Source organism: Panthera tigris, chromosome E2 (assembly GCF_018350195.1).
Source record: "Panthera tigris isolate Pti1 chromosome E2, P.tigris_Pti1_mat1.1, whole genome shotgun sequence".
Lineage (NCBI taxonomy): Eukaryota > Metazoa > Chordata > Mammalia > Carnivora > Felidae > Panthera > Panthera tigris.
The window spans coordinates 10,463,023-10,481,382 of NC_056674.1; the positions used below are offsets into that span (position 1 = coordinate 10,463,023).

At 54.4% G+C, this 18,360-nt stretch overlaps 1 protein-coding gene across 1 annotated transcript; it reads left to right on the top strand.

Moving 5' to 3' along the window:
• The first annotated feature begins 2,717 nt into the window (after positions 1 to 2,717).
• AP2S1 (adaptor related protein complex 2 subunit sigma 1) lies at positions 2,718 to 13,990 on the top strand. Its single transcript, XM_042968730.1, has 5 exons — positions 2,718 to 2,848; positions 6,689 to 6,838; positions 12,908 to 13,021; positions 13,392 to 13,451; positions 13,628 to 13,990. Exons 1-5 carry the CDS (start codon positions 2,846 to 2,848, stop codon positions 13,727 to 13,729), a joined length of 429 nt encoding a protein of 142 aa, XP_042824664.1. The 5' UTR covers positions 2,718 to 2,845; the 3' UTR covers positions 13,730 to 13,990.
• Positions 13,991 to 18,360: the final 4,370 nt, after the last annotated feature.

The following is an 18,360-nucleotide window of genomic DNA, read 5'->3' on the forward strand; positions in this document are numbered from 1 at the left end:
GTGCCTCTTTAATTTTATATCCTGGGCACCTTGCTTACCTTGTCTCAATCCCAACCTTCCTAGAGATACAGCAGTGCACCAGATAGAAATGATCCCTAACCTTTTCGTGCCAATGTATTGGCGCTTCTGCTAATACCACGTTTTGAATTTACATTGTTCTATGATATGTGGTTTTTTAAAAATATTTTTATTTCTTTTTGAGAGACAGAGCAAGGGCGGGGGGGAGGGACAGATCAGGGACTCCCAGAACCACGGTACTCAGGCTCCTCTTATGAGGGCTTGTGACGAATATTCAGGGGGGGGGGGGGGATGTTAACATTACAATGAAACTGAGGTCACTGTTGAGCACTTTCTGATTCATCCGCACAGGCATCTCATCCACAAATGTTTCTTTCCCCAGTCCAGCAACTCATTAGTTAATTTCCAAAAGATGAATTTGACAGTTAGGCGGAAGCTCCTGGGAGCTTGCTGAGCTTAGGAGGTCAGTCCTGAGTTCAGGGAGTCAGAGGGTCTCTCCACTGATACTATAAGAAATGAGACTTGGGGCACCAGGGTGGCTCAATTGGTTGAGTGTCAGACTCTTGATTTTGGCTCAGGTCCTGATCTCATGGTTAATGGGATCGAGTCCCTTGTCGGGCTCCATGAGAAGAGCATGGAGACTGCTTGGGATTCTCTCTCACACCCTCTCTTTCTCAGTCCCCCTCCACTGCTCTCTCCCTCTCTCTATCTCTGGAATAAATAAATAAACATTAAAACAAAACAAAACAAAACAAAAAAGAAACCTAGAGGGGCACCTGGCCGGCTCAGTCGGTGGAACACGCGATGCTTGACCTTGGGGTTATGAGTTCGAGCCACAGGGTGGGTTTGGAGATTACTTAAAAATAAAATCTTAGGGGTGCCTGGGTGTCTCAGTCGGTTAAGCATCTGGCTTCCGCTCAGGTCACGATCTCACGGCTCCTGAGTTTGAGCCCCACGTGGGGCTCTGTGCTGATAGCTCAGAGCCTGGAGCCTGCTTCGGATTCTGTGTCTCCCTCTCTCTCTAATGCACCCCTGCTTGTGCTCTGTCTCTCAAAAATGAATAAATGTTAAAAAAAAAAAAAAATCAGGGGCGCCTGGGTGGCTCAGTCGGTTAAGCGGGCGACTTTGGCTCAGGTCATGATCTCGCGGTCCGTGAGTTCGAGCCCCGCGTAGGGCTCTGTGCTGACAGCTCAGAGCCTGGAGCCTGTTTCGGGTTCTGTGTCTCCCTCTCTCTGACCCTCCCCCGTTCATGCGCTGTCTCTCTCTGTCTCAAAAATAAATAAACATTTAAAAAAATTAAAAAAAATCAAACCTAGGGGCACCTGGGTGGCTCAGTGGTCGTGATCTTGCAGTTGGTGCGTTCGAGCCCCACATCGGGCCGTGCACTACAGTGTGGAACCTGCTTGGGATCCTCTCTCTCTCTCTCTCTGCCCTTCCCCCCTTTCCCTTCTGTCAAAGTAATTAAGTAAACTTAAAAAAAAATCAAACCTAGAGAATTTCGGTGACGGAAGAAGAGGACCTTTGTAGGCAAGCAGGGTCTTCTACACAGGTCTGTGGAAGTGGTGTTTAAGGTAAAGGAAGAAAAGGAGCCAGCCTCAGGATGAATGCGGAAAGGTCCATGGGCAAGAGCAAAGTACAAAGGAAAAGTCGCTGAGTTAGGAAAACATTTGGCCTATTTGAGATAACTGAAAGAAGACAACTGTACCTCTGGATAGGAAGTAAGAAGATCCTATTACCCTGTGGACGTTAACAATGAGCATTCGTGATGTCAACTAGTATTTATTGAGCACTTACTATGTATCAAACACTGTGATAAGCGCTTTGGAAACTTATCGAAGATGTAAAACAACCCCGCCGAGGTGATCTCTTGATTACTCCTTGTTTACACATGAAGAAATTGAGCTAAGAGGTGAAGTTGTTGTCCCAAAGTCACACAGCTAGGAAATGCAATGGCTGAATTTGCACACAGTCCTCTCAAAATCATTCTCTTAAAACACTGTCAATCTCCCACAGGGAACCGCAATATATTTCAAAAAAAGCACTGGGTGAGCGCGGTCAGAGTCACATTTCGAGTTCCCACAGCGCAGTTTTTTCTCCTTCTTCTCCTTCTTTTTTTTTTTTTTTTTTCTGCCCCCAGACCCTCAGATCAATTTCTTACTTAAAACTACTATTTCAGGGCGCCTGGGTGGCTCAGTCGGTTAAGCGGCCGACTTCGGCTCAGGTCATGATCTCGCGGTCCGTGAGTTCAAGCCCCGCGTCGGGCTCTGTGCTGATAGCTTAGAGCCTGGAGCCTGTTTCAGATTCTGTGTCTCCCCTCTCTCTGACCCTCCCCCGTTCATGCTCTGTCTCTGTCTCAAAAATAAATAAACGTTAAAAAAAAAAAAAAAAAAAAAAAAAAACAAACAAAAAAAAACCCTACTATTTCCAGCATGCCCTTCTGGCCTTGGGAGGATAGGGATGGAGGGAGGACTACCAGAACTACATTTCCCAGAATGCAACTCCCCGTTGCGGGCTATCACGCAATTGTAGTCCTCGGAAGGGACCGTCACCCGCAACTCCCAGCATGCATTCGGGGTCTGTACCGTGGGGTGGGAAAAGGACAGTCGCGCAGCATGTTGGGAAGGGGGACCAGCCCTTTTCCCAGGCTTGCAGCCTGGCCAGGGAAGGCATTCTTCAGACTACAGTTCCCAGTGGGCTGTGCGCGAGAAGGCGGGCGCGTTCTTCTGCCGGAAGTCCGCTCTAGCCCTGGGACCCCGGACTGCTGCGGGAGCCGGAGCTGCCAAGTAGCCGCGGGACCCGGGCCGTTGGGGTCCGGACGGGGGTCGCCATGGTAACGGGGGCGCGCCCACCTTGGGGACGGGCGCAGGGTGGGTCCGCGTGCAGGTGCTTGAGGCTCGCTTGGGTGCTGACAAGCGTCCCCTGCCGCGGTGCGATGGTTTGGGCCGGGCGCGGGCTCTCGGGATTGGGGCCGATTGGAGGCCCGGGAAGGGGGCAACTGGGTGGTGATTCTCGGCGCGGAAGCGCACCGGGGGTCTCGAAGCTAGAGGACATTGGCGACCGAGTGCCAAGGGGAGAGGGCTGTGCGGGAGACATTGGAGATGGCGGGGGCGGGGAGTCGAAATGCGGAGGCGATTCGTGAAGCGGGACCTCGGAGGTGGGGAGAAGGAATGGGAGGTGGGGAGGGGGCGACCCAAGAGGAGGGATCTCTGGAGTGTGGCAGGATAATTGGAGAAGAATGGAAACCTCTGGGACTGCTTCGGAAGGGGTCTTTAGAAGGCGGAAACTGACACTGAAGGAAGAGAGGGGCTGTTGAAACGGGAGGAGTACTGCTGACGAGAGAGAGGGAGACCGAGAATGAGAGAGTCTCCAGGGGAAGAGCCTGGGCGCTGGAGACGGGAAGTAGGCTGCTGTAGGGAATGGGGTCAGGGGAAGTGTGTTGCAAAGCAGGAGAAGGCTTGGAGGTAGGGAGTGGGTATTAGAAACGGTTGGGGGGCAATGGAACAGGTCTTTCCAAGAAGAGGGGTCTTGGGTAGGGATAGACATGCAAATGTGAGAGATGTGAATGGAGTTTTTGGAGCAAGGACTGGGCATTGGATTTGGCTCCCCTCCCCCAGGATGGGTCTTTGGGCAGGGAGCTGGAAAACAAGATCAGTGGAGGTGGGTGTCAGAACGAGGGAGTCTCCCCCATCAACAGGGTCCTTGGAGGCAACACGGACCTTTGGAACAGGGGAGGAGGCCTTGGCATCAGAGAAGGGATGTCCTCAGTAAAAGGCCTTCTGAGGCCTGAAAGAGGGGATTGATCGAAACCCAGAAATTGGAAATCAAAACGGAAGAGCTCCAGGGGATGGGGGTTCAGAGACAGGGAAGGTTGGGGGGCATCCAGAGGGAACATCAGAGGGGTGAGGGTGCAGGAGGGAAGGGACCTCTTAGGGCAGATTCCCAGAGGTGGAGAGATTCTAATGCAGAAGAGGTGTGTAAGGGAATTTGGGGGTGAGCGGCAGGACTCTCCCTCAGTTCTTTTAGCTCTCCTCCCCCATATACCCTATATATCTCTGGCTCTGGCCACAGGTTGTGGCTGTCTAGTGAGCCTCCCCCCAGTCAGGCCCAGGCCCTTTCCCTTTGTACCCAGGACCCCTGGCCTGCTAGGAAGTGGTTTTCCCTGGCTCAGCAGATGGGGTTCTTGGAAGGAGAGTGTAATATCCTGTTCCTGTCTGTCTTGATTGGTTGGGGGAAGGGGGACTATTGGAGAGTGAGGCTTAGGAAAGAGAGTGGACTCCCATGAACGGATAGAGGCTCCCGGAGAGTCAGCCAGGGTAAAGGGGTCCAGAGCAAAGCCTTTCGACTCCCAGGTGTGCTTTGTGGCTGTGAGACTTCTTTCTCTGAGCCTCAGTTTCTTCATGTATAAATGGGCATACGCATGCCTGTCTCAAACAGAACTGGGCCTACAGGCAGGCTTCCTAGCTGGGTGAAGTTGGGCCTTGGTTTTCTTTTCTTTTCTTACTATTTTTTAACTCTTTATTTGGGGCGCCTGGGTAGGCTCAGTCGGTTAAGCATCCGACTTCAGCTCAGGTCATGATCTCAAAGTCCGTGGGTTCAAGCACTGCATCGGGCTGTGTGCTGAAGGCTCAGAGCCTGGAGCCTGTTTCTGATTCTGTGTTTCCCTCTCTCTGCCTCTTCCCCGCTGTCACTCTGTGTGTTTAAATAAACATTTAAAAAAAATTTTTTTTTGAATGTTTATTTATTTATTTTGAGAGAGAGAGTGCGAGCAGGGGAGGGGCTGAGAGAGAGGAACAGAGAGAGAACCCCAAGCAGGCTCGACGCTCAGTGCGGAGCCCGACATGGGGCTCTGTTCCACAACCCCGGGATCCTGACCCAAGCTGAAATCAAGAGTCGGACCCATAACCGACTGAGCCACCCAGGCGCCCCGGGCCTTGGTTTTCTTAAAGTCAAATGATGGTGAATTATAATGTCACTAAGAACTAACACTTGTGTAACATTTAGTATGTTCCAGCCACTGTGCTGGGCCCCTGACATTTCTTAACCCTTGCGACTATCTTATGAGGGAGGTGCTCTCATTATGTCCATTATACAGAAGGAGAAACTGAGGCCCAGAGAGGCCAAGTTACTTTCCCGTGGACACACAGCCAGGAGCGCCAGGATTCATTCAGGCTCTAGAGTCTGTGTTCTTTTTTTTTTTTTTTTTTTAATTTTTTTAATGTTTATTTATTTTTGAGACAGAGAGAGACAGAGCATGGATGGGGGAGGGGCAGAGAGAGAGGGAGACACAGAATCGGAAGCAGGCTCCAGGCTCTGAGCCATCAGCCCAGAGCCCGACGCGGGGCTCGAACTCACAGACTGCGAGATCGTGACCTGAGCCGAAGTCGGACGCTTAACCGACTGAGCCACCCAGGCGCCCCGTAAAAAAAAAAAATTTTTTTTTTTTTTTGAAAAGAAAAGAAGTGAAGCCTGGACACACGCCTCCACGTGGGTGCGCTTTGAAAACATCGCCAAGGGACAGAAGGCAAACCAAGGGCCACAGAGTTTCTGATTCTATTCACACGCAATGTCCAGAACAGGAAAATCTATAGAGATAGAAAGGTTCTTGTTTGCCAGCGGCCGGAGGGAGGGGAAGTGTCTGCTACACGGGTGGGGGTTTCTTTCTGGGGTGATGAAAATATTCTGGAATTAGAGCCTAGTGATTTTTGCCCAATCATATGAATGCACTAAAAACCACTGGAACGATATACATCTTGAATGGGTGAATTTTATTTTATTTTTTATTTTTTTTATTTTTATTTTTTATTTTATTTTTGGGACAGAGAGAGACAGAGCATGAACGGGGGAGGGTCAGAGAGAGAGGGAGACACAGAATCGGAAACAGGCTCCAGGCTCTGAGCCATCAGCCCAGAGCCTGACGCGGGGCTCGAACTCACGGACCGCGAGATCGTGACCTGGCTGAAGTCGGACGCTTAACCGACTGCGCCACCCAGGCGCCCCGAATGGGTGAATTTTAGGTGGCGCGGTCGGTTAAGGTTCTGACTCTATGATCTCTAGCTGGTGAGATCCAGCCTAGTGTCAGGCCCCACGCTGACAGCGCAGAACCTGCTTGGGATTCCCTCTCTCCTTCTCTCTGCACATGTGTGCGCTCTGTCTCTCTCTCTCTCTCTCTCTCTCTCTCTCTCTCAAAAGAAAGAAACATATCTTTTAAGTGGGTGAAATTTAAGAAATTGGTAAGGAAAAAGAAAATAAAGGAGCGGGGTCTCCCGGATTCAGACCACAGAAGTCTGAAACTCAAAACATTTCCCGAGCGCATGCTCTGTGCCGGCTCCTGAATTAAGCTTATAAACCTCTATCCCACCGAACACTGACAAGATGGATCTTCTTAGGAAACTTACTTTGCCGGTGGGGAGTCTGAGGCTGAGGGGGCGGATCCTTTGTCCAAGGTCAAACAGACAAAGATAGCGGAGCCTGGGCCTCAGGGCCAGGGAGTGGGAAAAGTCACTCCCTTGGGCTGTTGGGACCACCGGGCTCTGGGGAGCAGTTGAGACCCCAGAGGGCAGGCGGCAGGAGGCGTGGCCCGTGGGGATGGGCGGGGCCTTGGGGCGGGGCATCCTGGACCAGCCCGCTCTCCCCCGCCACGCTCACTTCCGCTTTCTCCTGCTGTCCCCAGATCCGCTTCATCCTCATCCAGAACCGGGCGGGCAAGACGCGCCTGGCCAAATGGTACATGCAGTTCGATGACGACGAGAAACAGAAGCTGATCGAGGAGGTGCACGCCGTGGTCACTGTCCGAGATGCCAAACACACCAACTTTGTGGAGGTGATGCTCCCCTGCCCCCCCCATGCCTACCACACTCGCCTGCTTCCCTCCACCGGTCCTTCCTGCCCAGCCTCCTGCCCGACGCCTACCGGCAGGAACCCCTCGGGCCCTCTTTTCCTTCCCACGTTCATTCCCTCAACACGCTTTGAGCTGGCGATCTTCCTTCTTTGCAAAGACCTTTTCATTGTGGGGAAAAAAAATTTTTTTTTTTTAAGATTTTAGTTTTAAGTCATCCCTACACCCAACGTGGGGCTCGAACCCACAACCCCGAGACCAAGAGTCACACGCTCTACCAGGCGCCAGGGTCCCCACGTTGTGAAGATTTTCGAACATACAGATTAATACAGTGAGAAGGAAGTTGATTGAAGATTCATACACCCACTATCCAGATTTCATCTGTATTAATATTTCACCCTTTCCTCTACCTTTTCTTTTTCTTTTGGCTGAAGGATTTTTTTTTTTCTCGTGCCTTTTTAAAACTTCCTATAAAGGGGCGCCTGGGGTGGCCCAGATGGTTAAACGTCCGACTTTGGCTCAGGTCATGATCTCAGAGGTCGTGGGTTCGAGCCCCGCGTGGGGCTCTGTGCTGACAGCTCAGAGCCTGGAGCCTGCTTCGGATTCTGTATCTCCCTCTCTCTCTGCCTGTCCCCCATTCGTGCTCGCTTGCTCTCTCTCTCTCAAAGGTAAAGAAACATTAAAAAGAAACTTATTTTAAAAAATTACTATAAAAATGAGGGCGCCCAGGGACCTGGCTGGTTCAGTCGGTGGAACACGTGACTCTTGATCTCAGGGTTGTGAGTTTAGCCCCACATTGGGTATAGAGATTGCTTAAAAATAAAATCTTAAAAATGAAATAAAACTCTAGAAAAACACACACAAGTAGAGACTAAGGTAGCGAACTATCTATCCCTTGCTGTAGTGTTTGAAATTAAGTTACAGAGATGATGACTTTTCACTCCTAATTATCTCAGAAAATAAAGATGCTTCCTTACGTTACCACAATATCATTAGCCGACCTGATGAAAGTAATCATACTCCCTTATTTACTCTAATACCCAATCAATAGTTAAATGTCCCACAGATTGTCGTAGCTGATTATTCAGAGCCAGTCAAGGATCTTGTATGGCTGTTTGTTGCTATGTCTCAGGTTCGTTTGTTCGTTCGTTCATTTTAAGTAATCTCCATACCCAACAGGGGGCTTGAACTCATGACCCTGGCTGTACTGCCTGAACCAGCCTGGTGTCTTTAAATCAGGAAGGCTGTGTCTTTTTTTTTTTTTATTTTTTTTTCAACGTTTTTTATTTATTTTTGGGACAGAGAGAGACAGAGCATGAACGGGGGAGGGGCAGAGAGAGAGGGAGACACAGAATCGGAAACAGGCTCCAGGCTCCGAGCCATCAGCCCAGAGCCCGACGCGGGGCTCGAACTCACGGACCGCGAGATCATGACCTGGCTGAAGTCGGACGCTTAACCGACTGCGCCACCCAGGCGCCCCAGGAAGGCTGTGTCTTTAATTCCCACGGCATCAGCCAGGCTGATTGTCCTGTAAATTCAACACATTTAATGGGGGCCTACTGTATGCTGGGCACTGTTCCTTACTATTATTATTATTACGTTTATGTTTATTATTTTTGAGATAGAGCAGGGGAGAGGCTGAGAGAGGGGGAGACAGAGGAGCTGAAGCGGGCTCTGCGCTGACACCAGAGAGCCCGACACGGGGCTCGAACTCACGAACTGTGAGATCATGACCTGAGCCGAAGTCGGACGCTTAACCAACCGAGCCACCCAGGCGCCCCCGCCGGGCACTGTTCTGGGTGCGGGAACTGAAAGATCCAAGTCTCCGCCCTGAGGGCACTGATGTTCTGGTCAGAGGGAGACTGGTGACAAAGGTAGAGCCTGGCGGGTGGTGATAGGTGCCGGGGAGCCAAAGCGTCATCTGTGGGAGGTGAAGTGCTGGCGTGTGTACAGCGGGGGTCAGAATGCAGGTGTCAGGGATTTAAAGAGGAAGTCTGGAAACGGTAGCATTGGAGCCAAGACCTGAAGGGGCTGAAGAAGTGGCAGGAGATGATATGTGAGAGGGAGGGAGCCCTCCCAACCCAGGGAGTAGCGAGTAAGGAGTAGCGAGCAAAGGCCCTGAGGCGGGAACCTAGTGGGGCATTCCTGGGATAGCAAGAAGGCTAGCGGGTCTGAGGTGCTGTAAGGCAGGGAGGAGGGCCGATGAGGTCAAAGAGATAACGGGGACAGATCACCTGGGGCCTCGTGGGCCTCCTAAGACTTGAGCTCTTATGAGTGCGGTGGCTGCTCCGGGAGGCTTTTGAGCAGAGGAGGGAGGTGGGCCAGCTCAGGAAAGAGCAGGTTAAGGGTGAAGGCCAGGAGTGAGGTGTCTGTTCACACCCCAGCGGAGAATCCAGGACGGAGTGATGAACCGGAGTTTGGGCAGGATGTGGTGATCTGGAAGGTTCTGCACACTGCGGGCAAGGAAGGCCGAGGGACTTAGCGGGGTTGGGGGTGGGGTGATGATCGACAGAGGGGAACAAAGGAGAGAAGAGAGGCCATATCTAGAGACGGGAGGTGAGGAGGCAGAGGAAAGCCAGGAGATTCGGGGGTCCCAGCAGCCTAGAGAAAAGGGTTTCCAGGAGGAGGACGGGATGGGGAGCCTTGCGGGGAGCGGGGCGACGGGGCCAGAGCCGGTGCAGCAGGTGCAGGACGGAAGGAGGGGGCGGATGCCCCATCCCCTGCTGCCAGCATAGTGGGCCTCCTGCTCGGAGTGCTGAGGGACCAGGAGCAGGTCGGTGAGGCCAGCTGGGCAGGCGAGAAGGTCACAAGGGGCCCTGACGCCCAGATCTTCGGTTCCTCCCGATGCAGGCCATTCATTCATTCATTTGTTCCCTTGTGCGTTTATTTCCCACTCTCTCCCACGACCACCCAGAGAGGGCAGGGCTGGGACGGAGCAGCTGGGTGGGAGGAGGGCGCCTGACTCAGCCTGAGGGTCAGGGAGGGGTTCCCAGGGGAGGGAATGCAGTGGGGAATAAGAGAGAATTGGTGGGGCGCCTGGGTGGCTCAGTCAGTTAAGCGTCCTACTTCAGCTCAGGTCACGATCTCACGGTCCGTGAGTTCGAGCCCCGCGTCGGGCTCTGGGCTGACGGCTCGGAGCCTGGAGCCTGCTTCTGATTCTGTGTCTCCCTCTCTCTCTGCCCCTCCCCCGTTCATGCTCTGTCTCTCTCTGTCTCAAAAATAAATGAACGTTAAAAAAAATTAAAAAAAAAAAAAAGAGAGAGAGAATTGGTCCCTCCCCCAACGAAGTGGGAAGGATTACGGGTAGGAGACAATAAATACTGTCTCTCTCAGGAGACTGAGATCAGGGCAGGCTTCCTGGAGGAGGGGACTTGTGAGAGGAAAACCTAAGAATGAGTACCCAACGAGAAGGCCCAGGCCACCCAAACTTTCTTCCTCTCGTTGGTTCATGAATGCCTATTCCTTAGCACCTATATTAGATTCCGTCTGCTGTGGTAACAAATCACTTTTTTCTTCTAGTTTATTTATTCATTTTGAGAGAGAGAGAGAGAGCGAGCACGCACACAAGTGAGGGAGGGTAGGTGAGTAGGAGAGACAGAATCCCAAGCAGGCTCCACGCCACCAGCGCCGAGCCCGATGTGCGGCTCGAACTCACTGACTGTGAGATCATGACCTGAGCCGAGATCAAGAGTTGGGACACTTAACCGACTGAGCCACCCAGGCGCCCCTGTGGTAACAAATTACTAAACTTAGTGGTTCCAAACAACACAGATTCATTGTCCCAACAGTTCTTGAGGTCGGGCGTCCACAATGGCTCAGCAGGGGCTGAGTTCCCTCTGCGGGCTCCGGGGAGAGTCTGTTTCCTTGCCTTTCCCCCACTTCTGGAGGCGGCCTGCGTTCCTCCGCACGGGGGGCCCCTTCTCCAGCTTCAAAGGCGGCAGCATAGCCTCTTGAACTCTCTCCCACCCACACTCTCCCGTTGTCTTCTTTCCCTTATAAGGATCCTTGTGGAATTGCTCTGGGCCCCGTCGGGATAATCCCGGATCTCCCCATCTCAAGATACTTAGCACACCTGCACAATATCTTTTGCCATGTAAGGTCACCTATTCACGGATTCCAGGGATTAGGGCTTGGCCTTCTTCCCGTGCAGGGTGGTGCTGGGGACACAGCGGTGACAGCCCCAGCTCAGTCCAGTGAGGAGACAGACCTGCCCCCAGACAGTGACGCCTGGAGTGGTCAGGGTGGGGATGGGGGCCCCGTGGTGGGGGCAGTTCAGAGGGGGCCTGCCCCGGTCTGCGGGAAGAGACTCATCTGAGAGTATATAGCAGGAGAAGGCATGAAGGTGTGGGGCCGGATCCCTGAGAGAGAGAGAGAGAGAGCACACAAGGTGCCCGTGGGGAGGGGCAGAGGGAGAGGGAGAGAGAGAATTCCGAGCAGGCGCTCAGTGCAGAGCCTGACTTGGGGCTCGATCCCAGGACCCTGAGATCATGACCCGAGCCGAAATCAAGAGTCGACGCTCAACTGAGTGAGCCACCCAGCTTCCCCGAGAAGCCTTCAAATTTAAAACTGAGGCATAGGAACAAGCCGGGAGGGTGACAGTGGGAGACGGAGAGCTTTAAGAAAAAAAAGAATGCTGGGCGCCTGGGTGGCTCAAGCGGTGAAGCATCCGACTCTTGATTTCTGTTCAGGTCATGATGTCAGGGTCCTGAGATTGAGCCCCACGCCTGCTTGGGATTCTCCCTTGCTCCCTGCCCCTCCCCGGCTCTCGCACTCTCTCTCTCTCTCTCTCTCTCTCTCTCTCTCTCTCTAAGTAAACAAATAAACTAAAAAAAAAAAGGGGCGCCTGGGTGGCGCAGTCGGTTAAGCGTCCGACTTCAGCCAGGTCACGATCTCGCGGTCCGTGAGTTCGAGCCCCGCGTCGGGCTCTGGGCTGATGGCTCGGAGCCTGGAGCCTGTTTCCGATTCTGTGTCTCCCTCTCTCTCTGCCCCTCCCCCGTTCATGCTCTGTCTCTCTCTGTCCCAAAAAATAAATGAAAAACGTTGAAAAAAAAAATTAAAAAAAAAAAAAAAAAAAAGGAAAGGAGACATACTCAAAGTATAGAAATTAACAGAAGGATGAGCCTGGGGGGGAGGGGGTAGGAAAAAAAGAGGCATAAAAATCAGGGACTAATGTTTTGTAGTTTCCACCAGGTGGCGACAAAACATTCTAACACCAGACCCAGAGCTGGGATTTTTCAGATATTGGCCAAAGACCTTGTGCTTAGCAAACCCTGATGCCTATTTGTATCTATATCTATCTCTCTCTCTTTTTTTATTTTATTTTTTTATTTTTTTAATGTTTTATTTATTTTTGAGACAGAGAGAGACAGAGCATGAACAGGGGAGGGTCAGAGAGAGGGAGACACAGAATCTGAAACAGGCTCCAGGCTCTGAGCTGTCAGCACAGAGCCCGACACGGGGCTCGAACTCACGGACCGCGAGATCATGGCCTGAGCCGAAGTCGGAGGCTTAACCGACCAAGCCACCCAGGCGCCCCTCTCTCTTTTTTTTTTTAAAACAAATTTTATTTACTTAGAGAGAGAGAGAGAGCGCGCACACCATGCCAAAGGGGGAGAGGTAGAGAGGAGGAGAAGGAGAATCCCAGGAAGGCTCTGTACTGTCCGTGCAAAGCCCAATGCGGGGCTCAAACCCACGCACCACGAGATCATGACCTGAGCCGAAGTCGGATGCTTAACCGAGCCCCCCAGGGGCCCCTGTATCTATCTCTTTATCTACTTTCCCAGTGCAGACCTCAGTGCAGACGCCCCCTCCAGGAAGCCCTCCTGGATCCCCAGGCTGGGGATGACCGTGGATGAACCTCTGTGGGTTTGGGAGCCCCGCGAGGGGAGGGCCGGGCCTGTCTCCGTCACCACTGTGTCCCCAGCACAGGGCCAGACGCAGAGCAGGGCCTCAGGGACCGTGCATGGGATAACGGACGGAATTTTTTGGCTCCGCTCTGCCCAGCACGTTGGGTCCTGGGCACAGCTGGGGGCTGACAGGCTCTCTGCCCTGCAGTTCCGGAACTTCAAGATCATTTACCGACGCTACGCTGGCCTCTACTTCTGCATCTGCGTGGATGTCAATGACAACAACCTCGCCTACCTGGAGGCCATCCACAACTTCGTGGAGGTGCAGGGGCAGGCGGGGGGTGGGGGGGGGCGGGGGAGCGGGTAGGGGCGCTGTGGCCCCCGGCCCGACTCCCCAGAACCACCCCTGGTCTCCCCTCGGGATGCCCAGACCCTCACCACCTCCACCGGGTGGGTGGGTGGGGGGGGGGCCTCCCTCTGCCCCTCCCTGCCCGTACAGTTTCCTCTTTCTCCCTCTGCCTGTCTGTCTGTCTTGTCTGCCGTCCGTTCGCTCTCCGATCATCCCTGCCCCTGACTTTCTGCCTCTGACCGTCTTTGTCACCGCGTCTTTCCTCCTCCCTGCCTCCCCCTTCCTCAGTTTCTCTGCGTGTCTCTCCCTGCCCGGCTCTTACCATCTCTGCCTCCTCCCCCAGGTCTTAAACGAGTATTTCCACAACGTCTGTGAGCTGGACCTGGTGTTCAATTTCTACAAGGTGGGCTTCCGGTCGGGAGGAGGGCGGGCCGCCCAGTGCCTCTGCCCCTGTCCGTTTCCTGGCTCTCTGTCATCAGGGGTTCGGACCAGCACCTGTTGGGGGGTGGGGAGGCCTCCCTCACACCGGGGTCTCCCCCCCCCACCGCCACCCCGCCCCATCGACCTCCCTCCGCTCAGGTTTACACGGTCGTGGATGAGATGTTCCTGGCCGGCGAGATCCGCGAGACCAGCCAGACGAAGGTGCTGAAGCAGCTGCTGATGCTCCAGTCCCTGGAGTGAGGGCGCAGGCCCCCCACCCGCCCCGGTCCCCCGGCTCCCTGCTCGCCCCCTTGCCAGGCCCGGGCCACCCCGGTGCCCTCCCTCAGCCGCCCGGGAGGAAGGCCCCCGCTGGGCCCGGGGCCACCAGGAAGGAGACTGCACCCCACCGCCTCCGGGCCCAGCCGTGGGTGGAGGCCACCTCGCGCCTTCCGGGTAACCGTGCCCTTGTCGTGTGACGCTGTGAGTGCACGCGTGGAGCTCCCAATAAACCCGTGGTCCCGCCCGGCCTGTGTCTCTGAGCCCTCGCCTGTTCGCCCTAGAAGCCGCAGGCGCCGAGGGACGCCCCGCCATCCGTCGTCGGTCGGTCGGTCGGTCGACTAACACCCGTCGGCCTGAGTGAGGCGGGTGCACCGGGTGCATTCCCGCCCGCCCGACCTGGAGGGGCGAGGGATTTAGACACTGAGCACTTGCCACTGAAATAGTGATACTCCTGCCAACATCTAACAGCACCAGGCGTCACCTTCCCTAATCCTCATGAGGTCATGACGAAGGGACTGTTAGTATCCCCGCTTTCCAGGTGAGATCACTGAGGCTCGGGAAGGTCGAAAGACTTGCCCGCAGTCACATAGCTAGTGTGGCTAAGCTGGGTTTGTTCTGAGCCCTGGCAGGTGGCTCCAGAATCTTTCTTTTTTTTTTTCTTTAATGTTTATTTTTGAGAAAGAGTGAGCGAGCGGGGAAGGGGCAGAGAGAGAGGGAGACAGAGGATCCAAAGCGGGCTCTGTGCTGAGAGCAGAGAGCAGAGAGCCAGGTGTGGGGCTCGAACTCATGAACTGCAAAATCATGACCTGAGCCGAAGTCTGACGCCTGACCAACTGAGCCGCCCAGGCATCCTGGTTGATAAGAGTTTTGTTTTGTTTTTCTTTCTTTTTTTTTTTTTTAATTTTTTTTTTTTAACATTTATTTATTTTTGAGACAGAGACAGAGCATGAGCAGAGGAGGCTCAGAGAGAGAGGGAGACACAGAATCTGAAACAGGTCCCAGGCTCTGAGCTGTCAGCCCAGAGCCCGACGCGGGGCTCGAACTCACGGACCGCGAGGTCAGGACCCGAGCCAAAGTCGGACGCTTAACCGACTGAGCCACCCAGGCGCCCCTTGTTTTGTCTTTTAAGTTTATTTATTTACTTGAGAGAGACAGAGACTGCGTGAGTAGGGGAGGGGCAGAGAGAGAGACTCCCAAGCAGGCTCCACACCGTCAGCAGGGAGCCCGATGCGGGGCTCGAACCGTGAGATCACGACGGGAGCCCAAACCAAGAGTCGGATGCGCACCCAGCCAGCTGTCGCCCAGGCGCCCCGGCGGTCGCTAATAGATTTTATCTCGCAGGGTTTGCTTGAGGGTGAAGTCAATCCTGAGAAAGTTGAGGGGGTGCGTGACATTAGGAAGCAAACGCTCACTGCACAGACCTGAAGTGCCCGCCGCGGGCCGGGCCCTGTCACAGACACCAGAGACGTCTGCGGAAGCGGACAATGAGCAGCCGGCCCGCAGAGGCGACTTTGTAGACACAATCGTTACAGCAGCGTGTTAGTTTCTCGCTGCTGCCGTAACGACTTTCCACGAACTCGGTGGCTTCAAACGCCGGGGATTGGCGACTGACCACCGGAGGAGGGGTGAGGGTGGAGCGTCTGCGGCTGTCGAGGGGGTGGGAGGTGAGGCCCTCCCCGGGATGGGGAAAGAGCGGGTGGGAGGAATATGCTGAGGTTCTCGGGACATGGCGAGCGTGTGAGTTTCCTGCAGCCGCTGTAACCTACGAGCACAAAGCAAGGTGGCGGGAAAGGAGAAATCAAGCCCCTCACAGTTCCGGGGGCCAGAAGTCTGAAATCAAGGTGTCAGCAGGGCCCTGCTCTCCCCGCCCGCCCCCCACCGCCCCCGACACCCCAGGGTGGGGGGATCCTTCCTTGCCTCTTTCAGTTTCCCGTGGCTCCTGACATCCCCTGGGCAGGGACCACGTCCCTCCAGTCTCGGCCTCCGTCGTCACGTGCTCTTCCCTCCTTGCCTGCACCTTCTCCTTTCCTTTCTCTTTCAGGGACACTGGTTACCGGATTTAGGGTCCTCCAGGAATTATCCTATATGATAATATCTATTATATCTACTATATCTAATATATCATATATTATCTATATGATCTTGGGGAGCCTGGGTGGCTCAGTCACTTGGGCATCTCGATTCTGGCTCAGGTCCTGATTTCGCAGTTCCCGGGATTTGTGCTCCACTGACAGTGCGGAGCCTGCTTGGGATTCTCTCTCTCTCTCCCTCTGTCTTTGCCCCTCCCCTGCTCATTCTCTCTCTCTCTCTCTCTCTCTGTCAATAAATATGAAAAAGGGGATAATTTACATGATCTCATCTCACGATCTTTTAACAATGACATCGGCAAAGACCCTTTTTCTGAATAAGGTCATGTTCACAGGCTCCAGGACGTGGCATATCTGGGGAGGCGGGCTGGGGGACCATCCATCACTAGAGTGGGTTTCAGATACCTTGGGTCATCCAGGAAAGGTGACCAGGAGGCTTTGAACACGCGGACTCTAAGGCTCAGAGAGGGAAGGATGTAGGGAGCGTTCCCTAATTTGTGCATTCAACACCTGTTTCTTGGGCACCTACTATGTGCCAGTCACTGTTTAGCCCTGGGCGGATACCACAGCGAGCAGGACAGGTCACCTGAAGGTGATGGGGCAATGCATACATAAGCAAGTCCGTATCCGCTATGTCACAAAGTGAGGAGTGCAGCGGAGGCAAATAAAACAGGGAGAGGAGGCAGAGAAGCGTGGCGGATGCCATTTCTGTTCGAGATGACGGTCCGGAAAGCCTCTCCGGAGGAGGTGACGCTGGAGCTGAGAGTGAGAGAGGGGAGGGAGTGAACCATGGGAGATTTCAGGGGACGACTGTCCCAAGCAGCGGGAACAGCAGGTGCAAAGGCCCTGGGGCAGAACATGCAAGGAAGCCAGCATGGCGGGAACAGCGTGGGCAGAGGGGAGAGTGGAGATGATGTGTTCAGAAGATAGAAGGATTGTGGGACGGGAAAGGGACGGCAGATTGCAGCGAGTTGCACCAGCTGTGGTGAGGACACTGGGTTGAGATGAGAGCCACAGGAAGGATTGTTTGTTGGTGGTGGTCGGGAGGGCTTGGGGGGAAGGTGGTGACGGCTTTGTTGAGCTCGACCTCGCACTGCATGCAATTCCCCCACTTAAAACGTACACTTCAGAAGCTTTCAGGGTATTCGCAGGGGTGAGTTACATCACCACGATCACTGTTATTACTGAATTTATTATTATTTTTAACGTTTTATTTATTTTTGAGACAGAGAGACACAGAGCATGAACGGGGGAGGGGCAGAGAGAGAGGGAGACACAGAATCGGAAACAGGCTCCAGGCTCTGAGCCATCAGCCCAGAGCCCGACGCGGGGCTCGAACTCACGGACCGCGAGATCGTGACCTGAGCTGAAGTCGGACATTTAACTGACTGAGCCACCCAGGCGCCCCTTATTATTATTTTTAATGTTTTATTTATTTTTGAGAGGAGGGACGGGGGGGTGGGGAGAAACAGGAGATCTGAAGCGGGGTCTGGGCTGACAGCAGAGAGCCCGACGCGGGGCTCGAGCTCACAAACTGTGAGATCACGACCCGAGCCGAGATGGGACGCTCAACCCACTGAGCCACCCAGGCGCTTTCAACGTGTGAAAATCCTCATCACCCCCCAAAAGACACCCGTGCCCTCAATTGCTGGCACCCCGCAATCCAGCCACCACCTTCCCCCAGGCCTGCTCACCCACCAACCTTCTCTCGGTCTCTGTGACTCTGCCCGTTCTGGACGTTTCATAGAAACGGAGTCCTACCACCCGCGCTGCTCGCGAATGCTGAGCTGGGGGGGGGGACGGAGAACGGCTAGCTGGGATTTCAGGGAGCCGAGAGGCCAGCAAGGTCACTGGAAGAGTCTGGGCGACAGAGGCCGCTGGCAGGGGCCAGGGCGGGGGGCACCGCGACCGAAGTAAAGGGGGGGGGGGTGACACCGGATTCCGGACACGTTTTGAAGGCGGAGAGAGGACTTGCTGACAGTGTGAGGTCAGCTGGGAGAGAAGTCAAGGATCCCTCCCGATTTTTCAGCCCCGAGCGTCGGGGGTCGCGGGGGCCTCCTTTTCCAGGAGCGCGAAGCCAGCGGGAAGAACACGTCTAGTTGGTGCGCTCGAGTGTCCACTCGAGCGGTGCTTGGTGGGTCTGCGGCTCAGGAGAGGACGTTTGGAAGTTGCTAGAACGCTGCAGGTATGGACGGCCGGCCACGAGGTCGCTGAGGTCGCCACGGTGGGGGGCGGGGGAGGGAGAAAGAGGAAGAGGGAGCGATCAGAGGGTAACAGAGAGGCTGACAGGCCAGTGCATAGGAAGGAAAGCCACCCAGCGCAGCGTCATCCAATCAAGGGGACCGGGGGGCTCAGGAGGAGAGAGTACCTGTGCCTTCCGTGCCGTTCAGATCACTGCACGATGGCCCTGTCAGGATGGCTCGCTTAGGAATACCTAATGGAGGGGCGCCCGGGTGGCTCAGTCGGTTGGGCGGCCGACTTCGGCTCGGGTCACGATCTCGCGGTCCGTGAGTTCGAGCCCCGCGT

Coding starts and splice junctions, on each gene's coding strand:
- AP2S1 (XM_042968730.1), top strand. Junction 6,839..12,907: donor AACACACCAACTTTGTGGAG/GTGATGCTCCCC, acceptor TCTGCCCTGCAG/TTCCGGAACTTCAAGATCAT. Junction 13,452..13,627: donor TGGTGTTCAATTTCTACAAG/GTGGGCTTCCGG, acceptor CCCTCCGCTCAG/GTTTACACGGTCGTGGATGA.